The sequence below is a fragment of the Pan troglodytes genome, chromosome 11 (genome assembly GCF_028858775.2).
Source record: "Pan troglodytes isolate AG18354 chromosome 11, NHGRI_mPanTro3-v2.0_pri, whole genome shotgun sequence".
In the NCBI taxonomy this organism is placed as follows: Eukaryota; Metazoa; Chordata; class Mammalia; order Primates; family Hominidae; genus Pan; species Pan troglodytes.
In genome coordinates, this window is record NC_072409.2 from 15,348,883 (window position 1) to 15,369,652 (window position 20,770).

Consider the following 20,770-nt stretch of genomic DNA (forward strand, 5'->3'; position numbering starts at 1 on the left):
CAGTTCAGTGGTAGAGCTGTGTTTCTAAAGCACTGTCTTCTCATCCCATCAAAAGATTCCAAGCTTTTGTGTATTATTCTCAATATGACAGCGGAAATCCTCAAGACAGGCCAAATACTGATGAGACATCCACTGGCCAGTAACAAGTCCTATATTTCTTCTCATGATAACTGTGACCAAAGTTTAAAAGGTGGGGAAAAACCCCAAACCATAAAGATAATTTCTGGGGTCTCTAGTGCACATCAGGAAACCCAGCCCGCAGGCACATGTCTGAGCTCTGCTGCTGTTACCTGTATCTTACACTCGGCCTCCACCAGCTGGAGTTTGGTCTGTGCCAGTTCTAGCTCCATCTCTCTCAGCTGGTTCTTGAGCGTCTCTTTCTCTTCATCCGTGTCCTCATCTAAAACCTCCTTGGTTGAGCTTATGCCTTTTACACGCCCTTCTTTGTTGAAAAATTCCCGGCACCGCTCACAGTCATCCACTTTTTGCTGAAATTGAATGTTAGATGTGAAGAGGCAAAGAGGAGGAACTGGCCCTTTAGGATGGTGTGAGCATCTCCTTTGGGGGACACTAAGAGACGGCTTCTCTGTTGAGCACTACAGTTTCTGAAAACCTGTGCTCTTTGTAAACTGGCAGATAACCTACTGGAAAAGCCACTTGGTATTATACACCAAAAATAATAAAATTATCATTGTCTTGATTCAGTAATCTCACTTCTAGGAACCCAGGCTGAAAAATGAAGCTGTAACTAGATAAAAATTTATGTACAAAAATTTTCACTGTAGAATTGGAGACAGGCAAAAAAGTGGGGGATAAACTATTCAAAAACAATTAAATATGAAATATACTGTGCTATATTTATACAAGGAAGTACACAGCCTCTAAAAGGTTTTTGAGGAACTTTTATAACATTGGAAAATGGATGCATGCTGGTTGAAATAGAACAAAAAAATGTACATAAACTATGATTACAAATAAAATGTATTCCACATTTCATCAAAATAAGATGCCATTAACTGTAAGAAATGTCATTTTATGTTCCTCTAAGAAAACATTCTGCCAATTAAACTACAAAAAGCCAATTATAAAACATCCCACTTTCAGAGATGTAAATGTGAAAAGAAATGCTTATCTCAGAATGAATGAAATTTTAGACGTTAAACACTGAACAAAGACTGAAAGAATACACACCACAGTATTAATAAAGATGTTATATGTGGAAAATGGATCATAAGGGCTTTTTTCCCTTATTTACTCTTCTTTTCCAAATTTTCTGCAAGAATAAAAGTTTTAGAATCAGAAAATAAGTTCTGTTTAAAAACCAGATCTGGTTGGCCAGGCGCAGTGGCTCACAGCTGTAATCCCAGCACTTTGGGAGGCCAAGGCGGGTGGATCACGAGGTCAGGAGTTCGAGACCAGCCTGGCCAAGATGGTGAAACCCTATCTCTACTAAAAATCGAAAAATTAGCTGGCACGGTGGCACAAGCCTGTAATCCCAGCTAGCTGGGAGGCGAGGAAGGAGAATAGCTTGAACCTGGGAGGCGGAGGTTGCAGTGAGCCGAGATGGCACCACTGCACTCTAGCCTGGATGACAGAGCAAGACTCTGTCTCAAACACACACACACACACCCACACACATACATCTGGTTAAACATTAATTATGATGAAGGCCAGTGTCATCCTGCTCTAGGTAATGTTGCTTTGCGCAAACATGGCCATGAGCACAGAACTTTCCCAAGTTCCTGTCCTCTGAGCTGTAAATATGTTAGTGAGGCACTTTTCAGTAAATTGCTTGTCTTAGTAAAATCTGACAAGTTCTGTAATACAGGTAGAGCTTAAAGAAAGAAAGCACCATGTTATAAAAACTCCTAAGCTGCCAACAAAACATTAAACAATTAAAGTTCTAAACTGGGCGCAATGGTGCCCACCTGGAGTCCAGCAGCTCAGGCTGAGGGAGGGATTTCGCTTGAGCCCAGGATTTCAAGGCCAGCCTGGGCAACATAGTGAGACCCTGTCTCTAAAAATAAAAAATATAAAAATAAACTAAGGTCCTCATTGTACTTGGATGTGTTACAGCAGAAGGCATGAACTCAGAACAACACTGGAAAGTGACAAGCCACAGCACATGATTCTGACCTCTGCACTCCCACCACCTCAAGCAAGACCTATCACTTGCATGACTCCTCCTCAGCATCACACTGTGGACATCGACTGCCTTACAGACATTTGGAAATCGTGGGGCACTTGCACTTTGAGATCTAAAGCTAGAGCTTGTTTGATTTCATCTGTACACCCTTCCAGAGAAAACAGGCGTAGTGTTAGTTGTCAACTACTGAGCCAGGACCTGTGACAGGTGCCTTATTGCTTAGATTCTCTCACTTTTGAAATCAACTGCCTCCTCCCAAAACTGTTTATACAGCCATAAAATGAAGTAGGTGATATAAAATCTTTTAGGTAAAGAGAAGTCTTACCCGAATTTTCTCAATTTCCACCTTATTGGCTGTCTGCTGCTTCTCCAATCTTTCACTCAACTGAGAACAAATCTAAAGAAACAAATATAAAACAACAATCTCTTGAGCAATTGTAATAATCTGCATAAATTCCGTAGTGGAAGCTAGAATATGTAAATTGGAATTAACATAGTAGCAAATAGCCTGCTACCGCTCAGGAGGGGATATGAAGTCGATGGATAAGCAGGGGTTCTTCTAGCTATGCCGCCTCTGCATTCACTGGCCTAGGACTTGCAGAAACCAAGCAGCACCACACTCAATGGCCAATGGTTTCTGAACACCTGCCAGACTCATGAGCCAGCAAGAGATCCTAGTGTAGGAGGGAACAAGACCATTCTGTTATGTTCTTAAAACTCAACCAGTCAGGGAAATAACCGGTTTAAAACTACACGTAAACAAAAGTTCGTAATTCTGAATCTGAAATACATACCAAAACATACTGTGGTTTTAAGTACCTACTATGTGCTGGGCACTGCCAGGCACTCTACAAACATGGTCTTTTTAAATCCTCGTAACAACCTTCCTAGGCAGGGATGATTTTCCTTCTTTTACAACTGAGAATAAGTGAAGCCACTTGTCAGTGCAGGGGCAGAGCCAGGATCTGAAACCAGGGTGCTTGCATTTGGGTTTGGGGGTGGGGGGCAGGTATACATTTTATCCAGACTAGGGGCTCCCAGATTACACAGCCCAATCCCAGGGTACTGGAACCTACCTGCTTATAGTCACCAATGATAGAACTGTTTTTTTTAATCTCAGATTCTGCCTTGTCGAGTTCCCGACGGCACATTTCTTTTAACTGCACACGTTAAAAAACAAAAGGGACTATGTTAACAGAAAAATAAAGGAAGTTCTGCCACCAACCGCTTAGTGCTAGGCTTCCCAAAAACTGCTGAACCAAACCCTGGAAGTCCTCTAATTCAGCTACTTTCTTCCTTCAATCTTGGCAGCACTAATCCCCTGTTCCTGATGCAGGAGAGGGAGAGAACAGTTAAAACTTCCAAAAACGTCAGACCCCATTTCAGATTGAGGCTTCTGCTGAAGGTCTTCCCTGCCAGTACAAGCCAACCTGTGGACCTTCACTGACAGACCAGACACAAACCAAAGAGCTCATAAGAGAACTGCGGGTTTTCAGCATCTCATGGTTTCTGTAGAAAGGGCTTTGCAGTCTCTCACCCCAGCCAGTCCTGCCTCCTGGACGACCGTGGTGCGACGGGGGAGGGGACTGCTCCCAGGCGCACAGCACCCAGAGCTCTTCCCATGCCTGCAGGTCTGTGTCTCCAATGACTGGAGCACTGGCTCAGAACAAGACTTCCCAAGCTTGCTCTATGAGGGAGACAGCAGAGGACAAGTAGGGAAACAGCCAGGCATTATATGATGTGTGCTTTCCTTCTGCAGAAACTCTACCCCCTCTTCTTTGTTATGCTCAGATGCCAATACACAGAAATTCTCCTGCCCCAACAAAGGATGGGCTTCAACCCACTGTCTCCTCCTAGACTTTAATTAGGAACCATTGGACTTTACACAGTAGGGGAAAAAAAAAAAAGTCTTTGGAAAGAAACTGAAGCCAGATGTCTCTAGGTTTTCTAGTGCCAACAGGAAGCCACCAGCTGAACTCCCAGTTCTCAAGCATTTGCAAGACAGAGGAATGTGGGAGAGTTCCCTTACCTGAGCAGACTCTTCTTCCAGCCGTCTTTTCTCTTCTTCTGCATCAATCAACTTCTGTTTGGTCATCAGCAGCTCCTTATTCAGAGCATCTGCCTTTTCCTCAGCCTGAAACATTTAAGATATGCTGTCACAAAACAAGAACTGGGAACTGCAAAGGATTTCCATTACTTAGCATAATCCCATTTTAAGATGATGGGGAAACTCTGATTCAGAGAGGGGAAATTATATCCCCAGGGTCACAATGAGAATACACTCATGCATAAGTGCCTGTCCCAGTCTCTTGCTCAGAGGTAGTGCAGGGCAGTAGTTAGGAGCTTAGCCTTTGCCATCAGACAGCCTGGACTCATCGCCCATTGTTCACTGACCATGTGCCACTTGGACAAGTCATTGAGAACCTCTCTAAGCTTCCGGCTCTTCATCTGAGGGATAAGGCAAGAAAAGCATTCAGCACAGTGCCTGGAATACAGTAAACACCAATAAAAGGTAGCCATCATTATTATTAATAAACTGCTTTTCTTCCTCCAAGCTGTGTTTCCTCTGCTTCATCCAACCCGTCTGGCATTTTTCTCTTGTTATTACCTGATAAAGGAGGCTGCCCCTTTCCTGGCACTTTTTCTTATCTTTAATGGCCACTCTCCACTCCAGTCTTTTTCTAAAGCATGCAAAAGCTCTAGTGGGCGTATCTGTGAGTTCTAGTGAAAATGATATACTTTTGCCTGACATACGAGTTCCTGGTGCTGGTCACTCCAAAGATAACTGAAGAAGGACTGACTATACCATATTAGAGAAGACTCAAGGACTAAATACAGAGGGTCTCTGCTGGGCTCCTGATATGGATAGGATTTCCCTGAAATTCTGACATCACCTAAAGTAGTGTAACTGGGCCACTGAGTTTTCCACTATACTCTATTTCCTTTCCTGTATCTTCTTTGGAAGAAACAGGTTCCAGAGAGCTGGGTCCTTAAATGGGGAACTGGGCCAGGTGCGGTGGCTCACGCCTGTAATCCCAGCACTTTGGGAGGCCAAGGTGGGCAGATCACAAGGTGAGGAATTTGAGAACGGCCTGGCCAACATAGTGAAACCCTGTTTCTACTAAAAATATACAAAAAATTAGCCGGGTGTGGTGGCAGGCGCCTGTAATCCCAGCTACTTGGGAGGCTAGGGCAGCAAAATAGCTTGAACCCAGGAGGCTGAGGTTGCAGTGAGCCGAGATCGCACCATTGCACTCCAGCCTGGGCAACAGTGCGAGACTCAGTCTCAGAGAGAAAAAAAGGTGGAACTGAGAATGGCATGATACGCAGATTCAAAAGGCCATTAATTACTGGCAAACTGCAAATGCACACAATTAAATTGCGTGACTCTTTTATCATTAGGAAATGTCCCTCTTTGTCCTTGGTAATACCCTTTGTCCTCGGTAATACCCTTTGTCCTGAAATCTACTTTATCTGACATTTCTATAGCCATTCCAGTTTTCATGGTATTGTGTGGTATATACATCTTTTTCCATCTGTTTACTTTGGTAAAAGAGTGACTCTTTTATCATTATGAAATGTCCCTCTTTGTCCTTGGTAATACCCTTTGAAGGTGTAACAATCCAAAATGTATGCAGAAATTCAAATTACATGAAACAAATCCCTACACAACTAAAAGGAGAAAAAGAAAAATGCACAATTAGAGTCACAGAACCTTCTACTGTGCTCTCTCAGGAAGCGACAGAACAAGCAGAGAAAATCAAGTTGTTCTACATAAGACTTGAGCACTATCAACCAATTTGGCCTAATTGACACAGTACACTCCACTCACAACAGAACATACATACTTTCCAAGTGTATGTGGTACATTCACCCAAATAGATTATATGATAAGCCATAAAATAAGTAATGGTATATTCTAAAAGGATTAAAATCAGGCAGGATATAATCTCTGATCACAACAGAAATAAATGAAAAATAACAGAAAAGTTTCTGGGAAAAACCATAGTTGGAAATTAAATTACATACTACTAATAAACTTGTATAAGTGAAAGAATAAATCACAAGAACTGAATGAAAATAAAAGCACAACACATCAGAGTATGTGGAATGCAGCTGAAAATAGTGCTTACATGGAGATTTCTGATTTTTTTTTTTTTTCTTCAAAGACACAGGGTCACATTCTGTTGCCCAGGCTAAAATGCAGTGGTACGATCATAGCTCACCGTAACCTTGAACTCCTGCGCTCAAACAATACGCCCATCTCAGCCTCCCAAGCAGCTGGGACTACAGGCATGTGTCACTATGCTCAGCTATTTTTCAAAAATTTTTTGTAGAGACAAATTCTTGCTATATTGCCCAGGCTGGTCTTGAACTCTTGGGCTCAAGCAATCTTCCTGCTTTGGCCTCCAAAGTGCTGGGATTACAGGCATGAGCCATTGTGCCTGGCTGAGATTAATAACTTTAAATGCTTATTTTAGAAAAGAAGAAAGGTCCAGAGTTATTCAAACTTCCTCTTTAAGAAGCCAGAAAAAGAGCAAATGAAACCCAAAGAAAGTAAAAGCAGAAATCAATGAAACAAGACAACAGAGAAAACTCAATAAAACCAAAAGCTGGCTTTTTTTTTTTTTTTTTTTTTTTTTTTGAGACAAGGTTTCACTCTGTCACCCAGGCTGGAGTGCAGTGGCATGATCTCGGTTCACTGCAGCCCCTGCCTCCCGGGTTCAAGTGATCCTCTCACCTAAGCCTCCTATGTAGCTGGGAATATAGGCATGTGACACCACAGCCAGCTAATTTTTGCCATGTTGTCCAGGCTAAAGCTGGCTTTTGAAAAGATCAACACAACTGATAAACTTCTAGCTAAGTTGGTTATGGAAAAGTGGGAAAAAGAAATGACGTACATCAGGAATGAAAATGAAACATCTCTACATATCTTATAAATATTAAAAGAATACAAACAACCTTATATCAACATACTTAAGATGAAATGGATATATTACTTGAAAGACACAAATTATAACAACAGACACACGAAAAATTAGAAAATTTGCATAGCTCCATATCTAGAAAAGAAAAAGAATTCACAATTAATTTCCTGCAAAGAAAATTTCAGGTCTGCATGACTTCACTAGGGAACTAAAGATTTAATCAAAGAACAATCATATACAAAGTCCTCAAGAAAACAAGAGGGAACACTTCTCACTTCATTTTATGAGGCCAGCATTCCCTAATGACAAAACCAGACAAAAACATTAAATAAAACTCCAGACAAATATTCCTTATGAACATATAAATATTTAATAAGAATTAAAATCTTTAATAAAAAATAGAAACCCCAACTGGAGTTTATCCTAGGAATGCAAGGTTGGTTTACATTGAAAAGTGAATTTATTTCACTATATTAACAGAATTAAGGAGAAGTACCAAATGATTATCTCAACAGACACAGGAAAAGCATTTGACAAAATTCAACACCCATTCATGACAAAAACTCTCAGCAAACAGGAACAGAGGAGAATTTATTTCCTCAACCTACTCTACGAAAAACCTATAGCTAATGTCCAGAACCAGGCAATGATGTCCACTCTAACCATTCAGCATCATTCTGAAGATGCTAGTCAGTGCAGTGAGACAAGAAAAAGAGAGGCAGATAAATATGAAAGGAAGAAAAACTGTATTCAGAGATGATATGATTGTATATGTGGAAAATCCGAAAAAATATATTTAAAAAGCTGCCAGACTAACAAATGAGTTTTTACAAGGTCACAACACAAAGACCAACTGCATCTCTAGAGACTAGCAATACACAACTGGAAGATGAAATTTAAAAAACAATACCACTTTACAAAAATAGATTAAAACATGCACGTCTTGTAAATTGAACACTAAAAAACATTGCTACTGAGAGAAACTGAAAAAGATCTTAATAAAGGAAAATTTTAACATGTTCTGGATTGAATGCTTCAACTGTTGTTCAGATGTCAATTCTCCCCAAATTGATCTACAGATTCCATGAACCTCACTCAAAAGCCAGAGGCTTTTATTTCTAGATATTCATAAGCTGATTCTAACACTGATACAGAAATGCAAAGAACAACAAAGTCAGAGAACTCACATGAACTGATTTTAAGATTTATTATAAAGCTACAGTAAGCAAGACAGTGTGGTATTGGCTTAAGGATAGACACAGAAACAGATGGAGCAGACAGAATCAAGAAGTGAACCCGCCAATTTAGGGTCAATTGATTTTTAATAAAGGGGCCAAGCTAACTCAATGGGGCAAGTTCAGCAATCTGCAAAATGTCACAGAACTAATAAGGAGCCGAGGCAGAGTTCACATCCTGCTGGACAGCAGGTGGGCTCACCAGCAAGTCTCCTTCACTCTCACGTCTGTCTCAACACAGAGGAGTGACCCTGCTAGAGGGGACTCGGACATGGTCCTATCAGCTCTGCAGGGACCTTCCATAGCTTCCCCTCATCCTTTTAGCACCAGTGTCAGGTCTAGTCATTACTCCCATTTCATACAGAAAGCTTGATTGGGGTCACCGAGGAATTAAGTGGCTGGCATGGAATTTCTCCACAGCTGCTGTGTGAAGAACAGCAAAAGTGACAGGTGATGAATAACAAAAGTGATGTATAATCAACTGAAAATACAAGAGGGCCCTGGAAATTTTAAAGCCTCACACCAGAGCTTTTCTCTGAGATGCAGGAAGGAAAGAGCTCAAAAGAATGATGTTCTTTCAAAAACCTAAGTCCCTAAAGTAAAAAAATAATGAAAGGGCCCCACACTCCTCCCTTCAGTGAGGAAGAATCTAGCTGATTTTCAGTGATGATTCAGAAGAAAGTACAGAGAGAAGTCTAACTTGGGAAGGGAAAGTGAGTGTGGGAAAGGTGTGTCTGCAGCATTTTAGATGACTGCAGGATGGGCCCTGGTGTGATGCTCCTGAGCCCTGCCGCCTGCTTAGGAGGGTGAGCTCTGGTGTCAGGCCTTCAATTTGAGGGCTTGGCCACTAGCTGGGTGATCTGTGTGGGATATTTAACCTCTTTTTGCTTCAGTTTCCTCATCAGTAAAACGGGGATCATAATTATATCCCTTCTACAACACGGGCTACTCTGAGGATTTGATAATATATAGAAAGCACTTAGAACAGTGCCTAGCACTTGGTAAGTGCTCAAGAAATGTTAGCTCTTATGTCACAATCCCTGGTCCTCATGTTTTTGATATGGTTATGACATTGATTCATAGCTCCTTGTCCCTTATTTACTGTGGAAACAGGCTGGCACTGTAAAAAAAAAAGCCTGGGCATTCCAGTTCCATGGGCCTGGCTCTGCTTCTTCCTGGGTACCTTCAACTGAATCTCAAGTTTTATAGCTGTTAAAAAAAAAAAATCCTCATCCATAAATGGAACTTACATTACTGTTCTCTCAAGGCTGAGGTAAGGGTAAGAGAGATCAAAGTTTAGTAAAATGCTTATCATAGTGCCTAGCACCACAAATCATCAGTAAATGGGAGCTCATATTATAATTCTTATTATTTTGCACTCCTAATATCAGGAATGAAACCTGGTTCTCTCACTACTGTGTCAGGATAAGATGACTTGAAAAAGGGTTTATACTGTTTAGGGGCAGGTTTTAAGAACATAAGTAGTCTACGACTCACTAGTGGGTGTCACTGTTAATACTGGGCCTGTTAGACTGGAAAATACAACATCTCAAACTAAAAATCCACCTGGAATTTTAGCCTAAGCTGCCTCTTAATTTCATTGTAGGACACAAAGGCTCCTGTTCAAGACCCATATTTTTTTTCTTTTCCTTTTTTTTCCTTTCTGCATGACCCATGGCTGTTATGAGGGCTGTGTTAGGCGCACACCTCTGGCCCTGCTTCAGTAGTCCCTGCTCCATGTACACCTGCCTCCCTCCACTCACTAGGCAGAAATACCCGAACAGGGAGAGAATGACCCATATAGTGTTTCTACAAAGAGGAACAGAGGATATGCTGGGAATTTGCACCGTAAGGAGGAAACTCAACCCTGATGAGCAGACTGTGGTAAGCCAAAAAGCCATCAAAAGACCTCAGGTTCTGGTCATTGAGGGCTAATGACCTTGAAACATTCTCCCTGCAAAAACTGCAAAGAGGAGCCTTCCCTGTTAAATTCAGTTATTTGTAGATGACAAGCAGACAAGCAGAGGGCGCTAACAATGCCTGTGCCTGATTTTTTTAAAATGATGCTTTCATATACATCTAATTATGTAATTCTCTCTATACCCTGTGACATAGCTATTATTTTACCACCCCTCATTTTACAAGGTGTCCAAGGTGAGCTGAAAGCAGAGTAGCTGGCATTAGAATCCAGGTCCATCCTACATTTTCTGAACGGGTAGATACTGTGGTCTCTGTCTCACCTGTTAACCACTTTGAGAATCTGATGAAACCATAGTCTTTCTACCTAGGAGAACTAAATGAAAGCATAGCCTTTCAAGGAAATGCATGAGTACACAAAATTTCTGTTAAGCTTCTGGTGGATGTCAAGGACATCCTGAAATTCATGGACCCTATTTCAGTGCATATAATGTAAGACCACCGTAAAAATCCTCAACAGCCTGAGCCCATCCCTGGAACTTTAGGAAACCAATGAGCAGAAAGGTAATCCTAGGAGCCTAGCAGGGAAACCTAAAGAGTTGGCAAACTACAGTCCAAGGGCCAAATCCAGCCTGTCACTTGTTTTTGTAAATAAAGCTTTTAACTGGAACATAGCCATGCTCATTCATTTGCATATCATCTATGTCTGCTTTTGCTAAGTAGTAGCAATGTAGACTGTAGGGCCATAAGCCTCAAACACTTATTATCCATCCCTTTACAGAAAATGTTTGCCAACTTCTGACCTAAACCATGATCGAGAGATTATACCATTTCTTCTAAGGTTAGTTTGTAGTACAGAAAATAAAGGGTTTCTGCCAGGAAAGACATCATTCCAAAATTGTTAAGATTAGGAGAAGCAAAGAAAAATGAAACATCTGTCAACAGAAACTCCTGATGAAACTGCAAGTTGCTGAGGTACTGAGCTGCATTCCAACTGGCAATGCTTTTTCAACAGGCACCAAATATGTAGGATAACAAAATCTCTTCTTGTCTGAGGGGGGAGGTTAACGTAATTATAATGATTAAATGCTCCTGCCAATTATAGTAATGTAAGAATTAACCACAAGGTCTCTTAATCAAATGATGTTTGGGAAAGAAGCTCAAGGATTATGTGCACAATGAGAAAAGAATGTGGTAAGGAGGGCTTTGTGAGACAACAGATAATTCCTGAAGGAAAGGAGGGAAGTGACACTGACAAGCAAGTTGTATCACAAGCGGGAAACTTTACAGGTGGCTAGAATAACAATCACTAAAATTCCAGGATTTCTCTTGAGGGGAAAAGTCAAGTGTCTCAGTGAGATCTTTCCCTTCAGACCCATTGGACTTACGTTATCCAGGTCCTTCCGTAGTGCAATCTTGCTGGTCACCAGCTCATGGGCTAAGTCATCGTTTTCCTGTTCCAACCTCATGTTAGCTTCTTGTAGACGCCTATTCTCCCGCTGAAGGGTAGAAAGAAACCAGTTACAGACACATAAAAATCAGATGGAAATGAAAATTTCTCAGGGCTAAACCTCAAAATAAATTTCTAAGTCCTATGGAAACAATAAGAGAAATGGCTGGACCTGATGTGTTTCCAAATCAACAATTTCTTATTTTCTAGCTCCATAAAGAAATACTTAACTGATTCAAGTGACTTTGTCAAGCACCTACTATTTGTTAACTGTGACGAAAAGCCACTGAACTGTAACAAACCAGGCAGCTGGTTTGAAGCAAAAACAGATCTTGCTTGCTAATTTGCAAACTCAAACCTGAACCTACAGAGGAATTGAATTTTAAAAAGGACTCAATAAAGCTAGTTACAGGCGCAATCATATGAAATGAAAGCATGGGAGCTCCTCACACGTAGGCCATAAGCAAACAAACCTCAAATCGCTCGATGGGGTCTTCTTGCTGGGCCTGCTGTTCCCTCATGGTGTGATATTCTTTCTCGTATTTTTTCAACTTCTTCTGACTAATCTGTAGGATAAATCATAGGGTAAATTAAGAAGTATTAGAAAGTAGTGGGTGCTTCAGTGCCTGCACTGAAGACCAAGACTTCTGGTGGCCTGGGCAATCTCAGTCATTATGGATGTGGTATTTCCTATTTTTTTGGAGGGAAATCATCAGAGTAGGGTATAAGCCCAGGACCCCAAATTCTCAATGCGTTTAGAGTTCTGTTGGAGATGTTTGGGTCCTAAGGCTTTAACTGACAGTATTAGAATGAACACCCTACAGACGGCTCCTCCTACAAGTTCTGGGTCCTATTTGTCCCTAATAATAATAATGCCACCATTTTATTTAGCATATACCAGTGCTGCTGCTAAATCCTTTAAATCTGTGACCTCACAGCACCTCTACGAGGTGTGCTATTCTCATCCTCATCTTATAGGCAAGTTAACTGAGGTATAAGGAGGTTGGTTATGTAACTTGACCAAAGTCACACAATAAGGGACTAGGAGATCTGGGATTTGAGCCCTGGCAGTTGGACTCCATCCAAAGTCCTCACTATCCTAGCACCTCTCTATCCCCTCCCTTTCCTCTCTCCTACCTCCTTCTGTGCTGCTTTCAAACAGACAGTTATCTCTACCCTTAAAAACACAGCTCTGCTGACTACTCTGCTTAGATGCCCTCTCACCCCATCAGATTATTGTTCTCTTTCTCTCAAGCCTTTTCTTACCCACCATTGCAAACCACAGGCCTATATCTTCACCTCCATTGCTTCAAGACCTGCCCCTCCTTAATGTAAGTCAGGCCTCTGCTCTGACTACTCTATGAAAGAACCCTCTTGAAGGTCACCAGTGGTGTCTTTTTCCTCTGTCCAGTGGTCTTACATCTCCCCAACTAAACTTCAAAACTCCCTGACTTTCATGCTTTAACATGACCAATCTTCTCTGCTTTCTTCTAGAAAATCTTTTCTCCCTTTATTCTCTTGGCTTTCCTTCTAGGTAACAGGCTTTCCCCCTCTTTACTGGTTGGCTCTGTCTCCTTCTTCAAGCTAAACTATAACCAAGGGCAACATACCTTCAAGATGCAACTGGCTTTTTTTTCCTCTTTGAGACAGGGTCTCTATCACCCAAGCTGGAGTGCAGTAGTGTGATCTCAGCTCACTGCAGCCTTGACATCCTGTGGCAAGTTGATCCTCCCGCCCCAGCCTCCCAAGGAGCTGGGACTACAGGCACACGACACCACACCTGGCTGATTTTTATTTTTTGTAGGGATGGAGTTTTGCTGTGTTGCCCAGGCTGGGTGACTATCTTTCCTTCCTCTGAACAGCTAGCCATTCCCTATGGCATTGGCATTGTTTTAAATTACATGTTCAAAAGTTATGAGATATAATAGAAAAGTGATTTAAAAAAACAGATGTGTGCAATTTAAAGACTGATTATGGCTGGGTGCAGTGGCTCACACCTGTAATCTCAGCACTTTGGGAGGCCAAGGCAGAAGGATCACTTGAGGCCAGGAGTTTGAAACCAGCCTGGGCAACACAGCAAGACTCTCTCTACAAAAAAATATAAAAATTGGCCAGGTATGGTGGCATGTGCCTGTAGTCCCAGCTACTCTGGAGGCTGAGGTGGGAGGATCCCTTGAGCCAAGGAGGTTGAGAATGGAGTGAGGCAAGCCAAGACTGCACCACTGTGTCCCAATCTGGGTGACAGGAGAGAGACCCCATCTAAATAATTTTTTTTAAAAAAGAATATGAAACTAATGGTAATCCCTTCCTGAAACTTCAGTAATCAGCACTAAAGTGCTGACATGGAAATCTGCCTGTTAGTCCCCAGGTCCAGGTAACTAGGACTCTCAGATCTACTCCACTCTAACTTTCTTATTTTACAGATGAAGAAATAAGACCTAGAAAGGGAACAGGATAGGCCCACATTTGCTGCGTGTTGGTGTCAGTGTCTCCAGACGCTCTCAGTGGGAGAGTGTGTTCCTCTCCCATTGACTGTGGACACCTCCCCTAGTCAGGCTGCTTGCAGGTCTGCCTCAATCAGAGCTCTATTCCTGGAGTCTGGCTGCTGCCCAAGGTTAGACAGCCAGGAAGACAGCATTCTGCTCCAGCTGACCTCTACAGAAAGATGCTCACTCAACACCTGGGGTGAGGCCACAAACTGGAGCAGGACATCTTTAAGCTGAGATCTTCTGCAGTTTATGGCCAATGCTGGGGTAAACTTTTATTGTGTACCTAAGTGACTCACAAAGAAAGCACCTAAGTAAAATGTCTATGCAATCAGTAAGTGTATAGACAACCCTAACAGATCAGTAGTAGTGGAACAGAAAATAAATGCGGCTGCGAACAGCAAACGCTTCATCCCAGTGCTTTTGCATTCTGAATAAATGAGAGGAAGGGCAGTGGTTATGAGGCTCCCATGGCACTTTATTAAAAAAAAAACAAATTGACACCAAATCCTGTAAAACATTTTCACAAATCTTCAAGTTTCTTCAACTTTTCATTCTTTTGCTGGGGTAAGGAAGAATTAACATTTTTCCCCATAGATATATGTTTTAATAGGCTAATTACAAAACAATGTCTTCTATATTTCATTAACCCTTATTATAGCTGCCTCACCCTCATAGTAATAGGGTTGATTCTACCTCAGTATCATATAGAACAAGAGTTGGTGTGTGATAAGTACCTGGTAAATAATAGAACTTTTACACGGACCAACATCTCATTTGCTTCTTACATTCTCATGATAGGATATGGGTGTTTCTTTTCATTTTTTCCATGTCTTCCAAGTATTCTGCATTGAGTATGAATTATTTTTATAATTAGGAAAAACAGAATGCTGTTTAAGTATCATTTTCATAATTATACAGGGTTTCTCTAAGAGCTCTGCTTGTTTCTCTAGCTGATGGTCTTCATTTACTTCCGAATCAGTCCTCAGGGGTCACCTCTCAGGAACGGGTGTACACAAAGCTCTGCTGTCTTCACAGACTTTGCTGGTCCAGAGTCCTGACTTCTTCACCAGCTCAGTCTTTTCCCAGTCTTCACCCTCACCTCTTCTCAGTCTCTCTCTTTCTCCCTCCCACCCTCCCTCTCTCCCTTAAACACTCACCACAAACACAAAATCAATAAAAACACCATAGCTTCTCATGGGTTCACGGCTGATGCTGACTTTTGCAGCATGGGTGGCTGCATACCAAACCCAACTAGTTTAGGCTGCCTCTGAGGCACCAATTCCAAGATAAAGACTGATGCCTGAAACCCGAATGGGGAACCAGAAGGTGCCAGCAGCAGCAGGGGCATTTTAAGCCTCCTTTTGAGGCCATATCTGGGAGAGGCCAGCACCTCCCAGCCTGCCTATGACATTATGAATGTCTTCTCCAGGCCAGAACTGTCTCTCACTCATTGTTGTCCCCTGTTCATGTATAGCGAGTACCCAGAAATGCTTGCTGAATTACTGAGAAAGGACTCTCTTTTCCTTGCATTGACTTTTCTTCTGAATGGAAATGGCAACCAAAGTGGACATGCAATGCAAGCATGTTCCTTCTGCCTGGACAACCTCATACCTGGCTCACTCCTATTCACCTTTGGGATTGCAGTTCCAACACCCCTTCTTTAGCAAACCCTTCCCTCATACTCTCGTCCTGTCAGGCCAGTTCTTTCAGTTATGTAACTATTCTCATAGCATCAAGTCAATTCATCCATGGCACCAATCCAAGCTCACGATTACTTAGGTTTCTACTTAATTGTCTGTCTTCCCACCAGGAGACAGACCATATCTGTTATGCTTACTATTGTATCTCCAGTGCTCAATGCTTGGAAAGTAGTTGGGACTCATAAAAATAGGATGTTAAACAAATCAAAGCCAAAGGCTTCCTTTTTACCTTAATAAAGATGCAGCAGGGACATTTATTTAACCAATAGTTAAGCACTACTATGTGCAGTGGCATTAGCAATACAAAGATATATATAGGTGCCAACATACAAACTCCATGAGGGCAGGAAGTCCTATTCATTGTGAAATTCCTAATGCGTTTCACACAATAAGCATGAAAACACTTAATGAACAGAGACTTAGAAGTCCAAGACTCATTTTTTTCTCTTACTTTTAACTTTTAATTGAATTCGGGAAGCAAGGGAAGCTATGGATTTAGACTCAGAGCTCTGAATCATACCCGCTGTTCACTGATTCCTATCAGAAGGCTTTGGAAATCACAGCTTCACACAGAGGTATTTTTGCCCTCAAAGAAAATTAAATTTGAAATTCAATCCTTGTTCTGTTTAAATATACTTTGTGGGGGGAAAAGAAGCTTAACAAATACTTAGCATAAGATTGGGTTTGTTGGTAAAACCAACCTTATACCCCACTGTATTAGCACAGGGGTTCTTAACACCGTTAGAAATAGCACTACTTTGAAAGTCTCCTGAGAGCCATGGTTCCTCTCCAATAAAGAATGCACAGAAGCCAACTTCCCCTCTCCCTTCACAATCAAAACATTCTACATACCATTTCAGAGGGCTCATGGGCCCCCTGAGGCCTGTCCATTGTCCCAGGTTAAGAAACCTTAAATTAGAGAGAAGGAAGACTTGATACATGCCAGTTTGTTATTCTGATAGAAGCACAAATTCAGTCCAAAACATCTCTCCTTTGGTCACTCACTTGTCATTAATCTGTCACAGGAACTAGATAATGTGCTTTCTTAAAATCTATGCCACTTGCCTTGGGGAAGCTGGTCTCTGATCAGCCCCTGGAACAGACAGGGATGGCAAGGGCAACACACATGGAGAAAGAGTGAGAGTGGCTGCTCACCTGGGCAGGCGCGACGTGGTACAACCTGCCCACTAAGAGCTCGGGCTGTGCAGGTGGAACGGACCAAGGCTGGAGTCCTGGCTCTGCCAATGACTTACTGTGTGACCAAGGGCAAGCTGCCTAATCTTAAGCCTCTATTTCCTCATCTGTAAAAATCGTTAACAGTCCTTATGAAGACTACTGTTATGAAGATCAAAAAACATCAAATACATATAAAGTCCTCAGAAAAGTTCCTAGCACACAGTGAAGTACTTTCAATAAATTTTAGCTACTATTTGTCGTTATTACCTGGCATCCCGTCCTGAATCAAGAGACACAGCTACAACTCTGAACATGTGCTGCAAACAAAGAGCCATTTTAAACAAAGTCAATTTAACACAGAAAAGCATGAAACAGGCTACCCTCTGGAAGTGGAGCTGCTTTCAAAGTTTGGCTTAAAAAAGTGTGGCCAAAATCAGAATCTCTGCTGAGCTGGAGTCATAGGGAATCCAGTGAAGTGGGAGGTTGAACATTAGTAGCTCTGCATGGCGAGAGAGAAGCATGTTGTTGGGTGAGTGGGTAGACAGTGGGGGGTAAGAAAGAGTCTGGTACATTAAGGAGATCCTGACTCCAAAGTCTTCATTGCTTCATGTGGTAGGACTATCAGAAAGCTAAATAAAGAAATCTGACACAAGTCTATCTTCCTGTTTAATGCTCAGGACAGGGACTGATTTTTAGTTACTGATAAAAAGAACCTGAGATTTACTCAGGACTTTCAAGATAACAAGATGCCTACATATCTACTATTTTATTTACTTCTCAAAACAACTTATTGAGATGAGTAGAGCAGGGATTATCTCCCTCATTTTACTCTATCATAGATCATATCACAGGTGATACTTATCATATCACAGATGGCTCACATCATACCGTATCATAGATAGGTGACTTGTCCAAAGTTAAGGACCCAGTGTTAAGTGGCAATGCCAGCATAAGAATGCAAGTTTGGGGTGATTCCTGTTTCTTATTTATCTCTGTGGCCTGCTCAGTGCTGAACACATAAGAAAATCTACAAGCGTTTGTTGACTTGAACTGACTTAAGGAAAGTACTCTGGATGCCTGGGCAAAGGTCAAAACAGGGCAGGCCAGAAGAACACTCGTATTTGAGGGATGCAAGCAGCAGCCACTTTAAAGGCATCATCTTATTCTGTCACAACCCTGCGATGTTAACCTACCCTGGGGTCACACAGCAGAGGCGGAGCCAGGATAAAAGCCAAGGTCTGTGGGTCTCGAAGGTCTGCATTCTTCACCAATGGAAATAAACATTCTATTTAATTTCTGAGCCTTTTTATTTAATTTGTTCAAACAGTTAATACTCAAACTCCTTCAAAGATCACTAAGTACAATTAGGTATTCTGGTTCTACCACCAGAGTGTTTTTCTAAAATGGAAGAAGCAAATTAGTAGCAGAGAACCCAAACAGATAAGGACTAAGGGAGACCAGCTTATTAAAAGAAGGCAGTGCCCACTGCTACCCTTGCAACAACTGGCAAAATTTAGGGTTCATTACAGAGAGAGCACCCATTCAGAAGTTTCCTCATAAAATCTGATTCTAAAAGGTAGGAACAAGCAAAGAAATAAAACTACAGTCTGGTCTAGTTATAAGGAAAGCTGAACTTTGTGTAGTGTATAGAGAATAAGTTTCAACTCTGACACAGAGATTGAGATTACATTACTAACATCACTAAAAAGGGATAACACACAAATGGCTCCTGTCCCATTCATTCAATCCATCATTTACAGTAAAGCAGAATGCCCATAAGAATTGACTTCAGAGTCTGAAACTCTTGGGATCTAATCCCAACTCCATTAGTTACTAACTTTATATCCTTTGAGAGTTTACATCAATTCTCTATGTCTCAGTATGCACATCCCTAAAAGGCCCTCATATGGTCACTGTGAGGATTATTTCACTATATGAGAGCACTGTGTATGATTCTGCGAATCCATCAACAAACAAGACGGATGAAGTCGCTGCCCTCAGAGAGCTTAAATCTAATACATACTAACTACACAAACAATTTGAACAGAGAATGAAGTTCAAACTAGTGTTGTTTTTAAGCTCTGGAATAAAAATATCCCCCAAGGGCAAATGCTGAAGAGTTTTCTGTTTCTCCAAATAGCAAATGGTTAAGAATTATATTAATTTGGAGACACTGCTATTTGGTTTTTGTACTAGTATCTTTTCTTACAAGTAGTTTGAAGTCTGGCACATTCATGTTGTGTTTAAAATGACACGTTCAAATGAAGCAATGGTTCAGCAATTCCATTTCACCTTAAGCAGGATTCTATGGCAAAATGGCCAAGTCCTCAGGTCTAATCTAGGAAACTCACTGGGCCATCTCTTAGAGCATGATTCTTGGGTCTTCTAAACTAGCCTCATATGTCTCACTTGTTCTCAAAAATGCCTATACAGACATGAAGAAAGAGCTTCCCTCACATATTTCTTGAATCAAAAATCTAAAAGACCTTTCAATATTCCCCTCTAAAGACTATGCAAGGTCCAGTTGTATGAAAGGGCTGTGGGGCTCCCAGGTCCATAAATGATCTTCTAGAATAATCTATTTAGAATGGAATTCCTTTTAGATCCTCTATCAGAAGTGGAACAATTTTTCTATCTCAGGTCACTGACCCATAAAGCGGGAGAAGTTCAATGGATAGCTAAATGAGTTCTGAGGTACACTGTTAAATTTTAGATTAGGAGCAGGGGATCTAAACTCCTCAAGAAATAAGTAAAACATTTCAGTTCCATAATAAGTTCACTTTAAGGAGAAAGAGGGAGAATAGGAGAAGTAAAAGGCCTGAAAAAGACAAAAGTAGAGAGAGGCAAGTTAAGGACAGAGACAGACAAAGATTTATAAAGAAAAAAAAAAAATTTCCAAGGGGACCGAGAAGAATATAGACATTTTTGAGCAACACACCCATCTTGTGGCCATTTCAGATACTGCCACACCAAATTTAATTCTTGAACCTTCCCAATGGTAAGAGACAGTGGAATGGGTTGGAAAGCATTGGGAACATAAGAGTCAGAGGCCTCAGTTCTACTAGGGTGCTCTGTCACTATACAGCTGGTATGACTTGGGTAAGTCACTTGATGTGCCCTATTGTATCTCACAGGGTATTGTGATGAAGAAATAAGATGCTTTTAAGAACTATATCAATACTACAAATTACAACAATATCATAATATTAAAACACAACAATGGTCGGCGCAGTGGCGCACACCTGTAATCCCAGCACTTTGGGAGGGAGAGGTGGGTTGATCACTTGAGTCCAGGAGTTCGAGACCAGCCTGGGCAACACAGAGACCTTGTCTCTACACAAAATAAAAAAAAAAAATTAGCCAGGAAATGGTGGCGCATGCCTGTACTCGCAGCTACTTGAGAGGCTGACATGGGAGGATCGTTTGAGTCTGGGAGGTTGAGGCTGCAGTGAGCCATGATTGTGCCGCTACATTCCAGCCAGGGTGACAGAGCAAGACCCTTCTCAAAAGACCAAATATCACAACAATGACAACAAAAGTAGCTATCTTTTTCCTAGACTGGCATGTGAGGCAAAATATTTCCAATTCTCACCTTGATTATCAGGAAGTAAGTTAACCCTTGAACAACACGAGTTAGGGGCACTGATGCCCTGCGCACCTGAAAATCCACGTGTAACTTCTGACTCCCCCAGAATTTACTTACTAATGGCTTACTATTTACCAGAAGCC

The 20,770-nt window shown here is 41.5% G+C and overlaps 1 protein-coding gene across 12 annotated transcripts in view; it reads right to left on the bottom strand.

The window, feature by feature from the left end:
* Window positions 1-20,770, bottom strand: part of RABGAP1 (RAB GTPase activating protein 1) — a 165,839-nt gene that overhangs the window by 2,785 nt on the left and 142,284 nt on the right. For all 12 annotated transcript variants that reach the window (XM_009457251.4, XM_520242.8, XM_063788342.1 and 9 more), the window contains 6 exons: window positions 12,150-12,242; window positions 11,615-11,725; window positions 4,176-4,280; window positions 3,223-3,306; window positions 2,472-2,543; window positions 291-488 (listed from right to left, as the gene is read on the bottom strand). In XM_009457251.4, coding sequence (XP_009455526.1) covers window positions 291-488; window positions 2,472-2,543; window positions 3,223-3,306; window positions 4,176-4,280; window positions 11,615-11,725; window positions 12,150-12,242 — 663 coding nt within the window. The remainder of the gene's footprint in view (window positions 1-290; window positions 489-2,471; window positions 2,544-3,222; window positions 3,307-4,175; window positions 4,281-11,614; window positions 11,726-12,149; window positions 12,243-20,770) is intronic.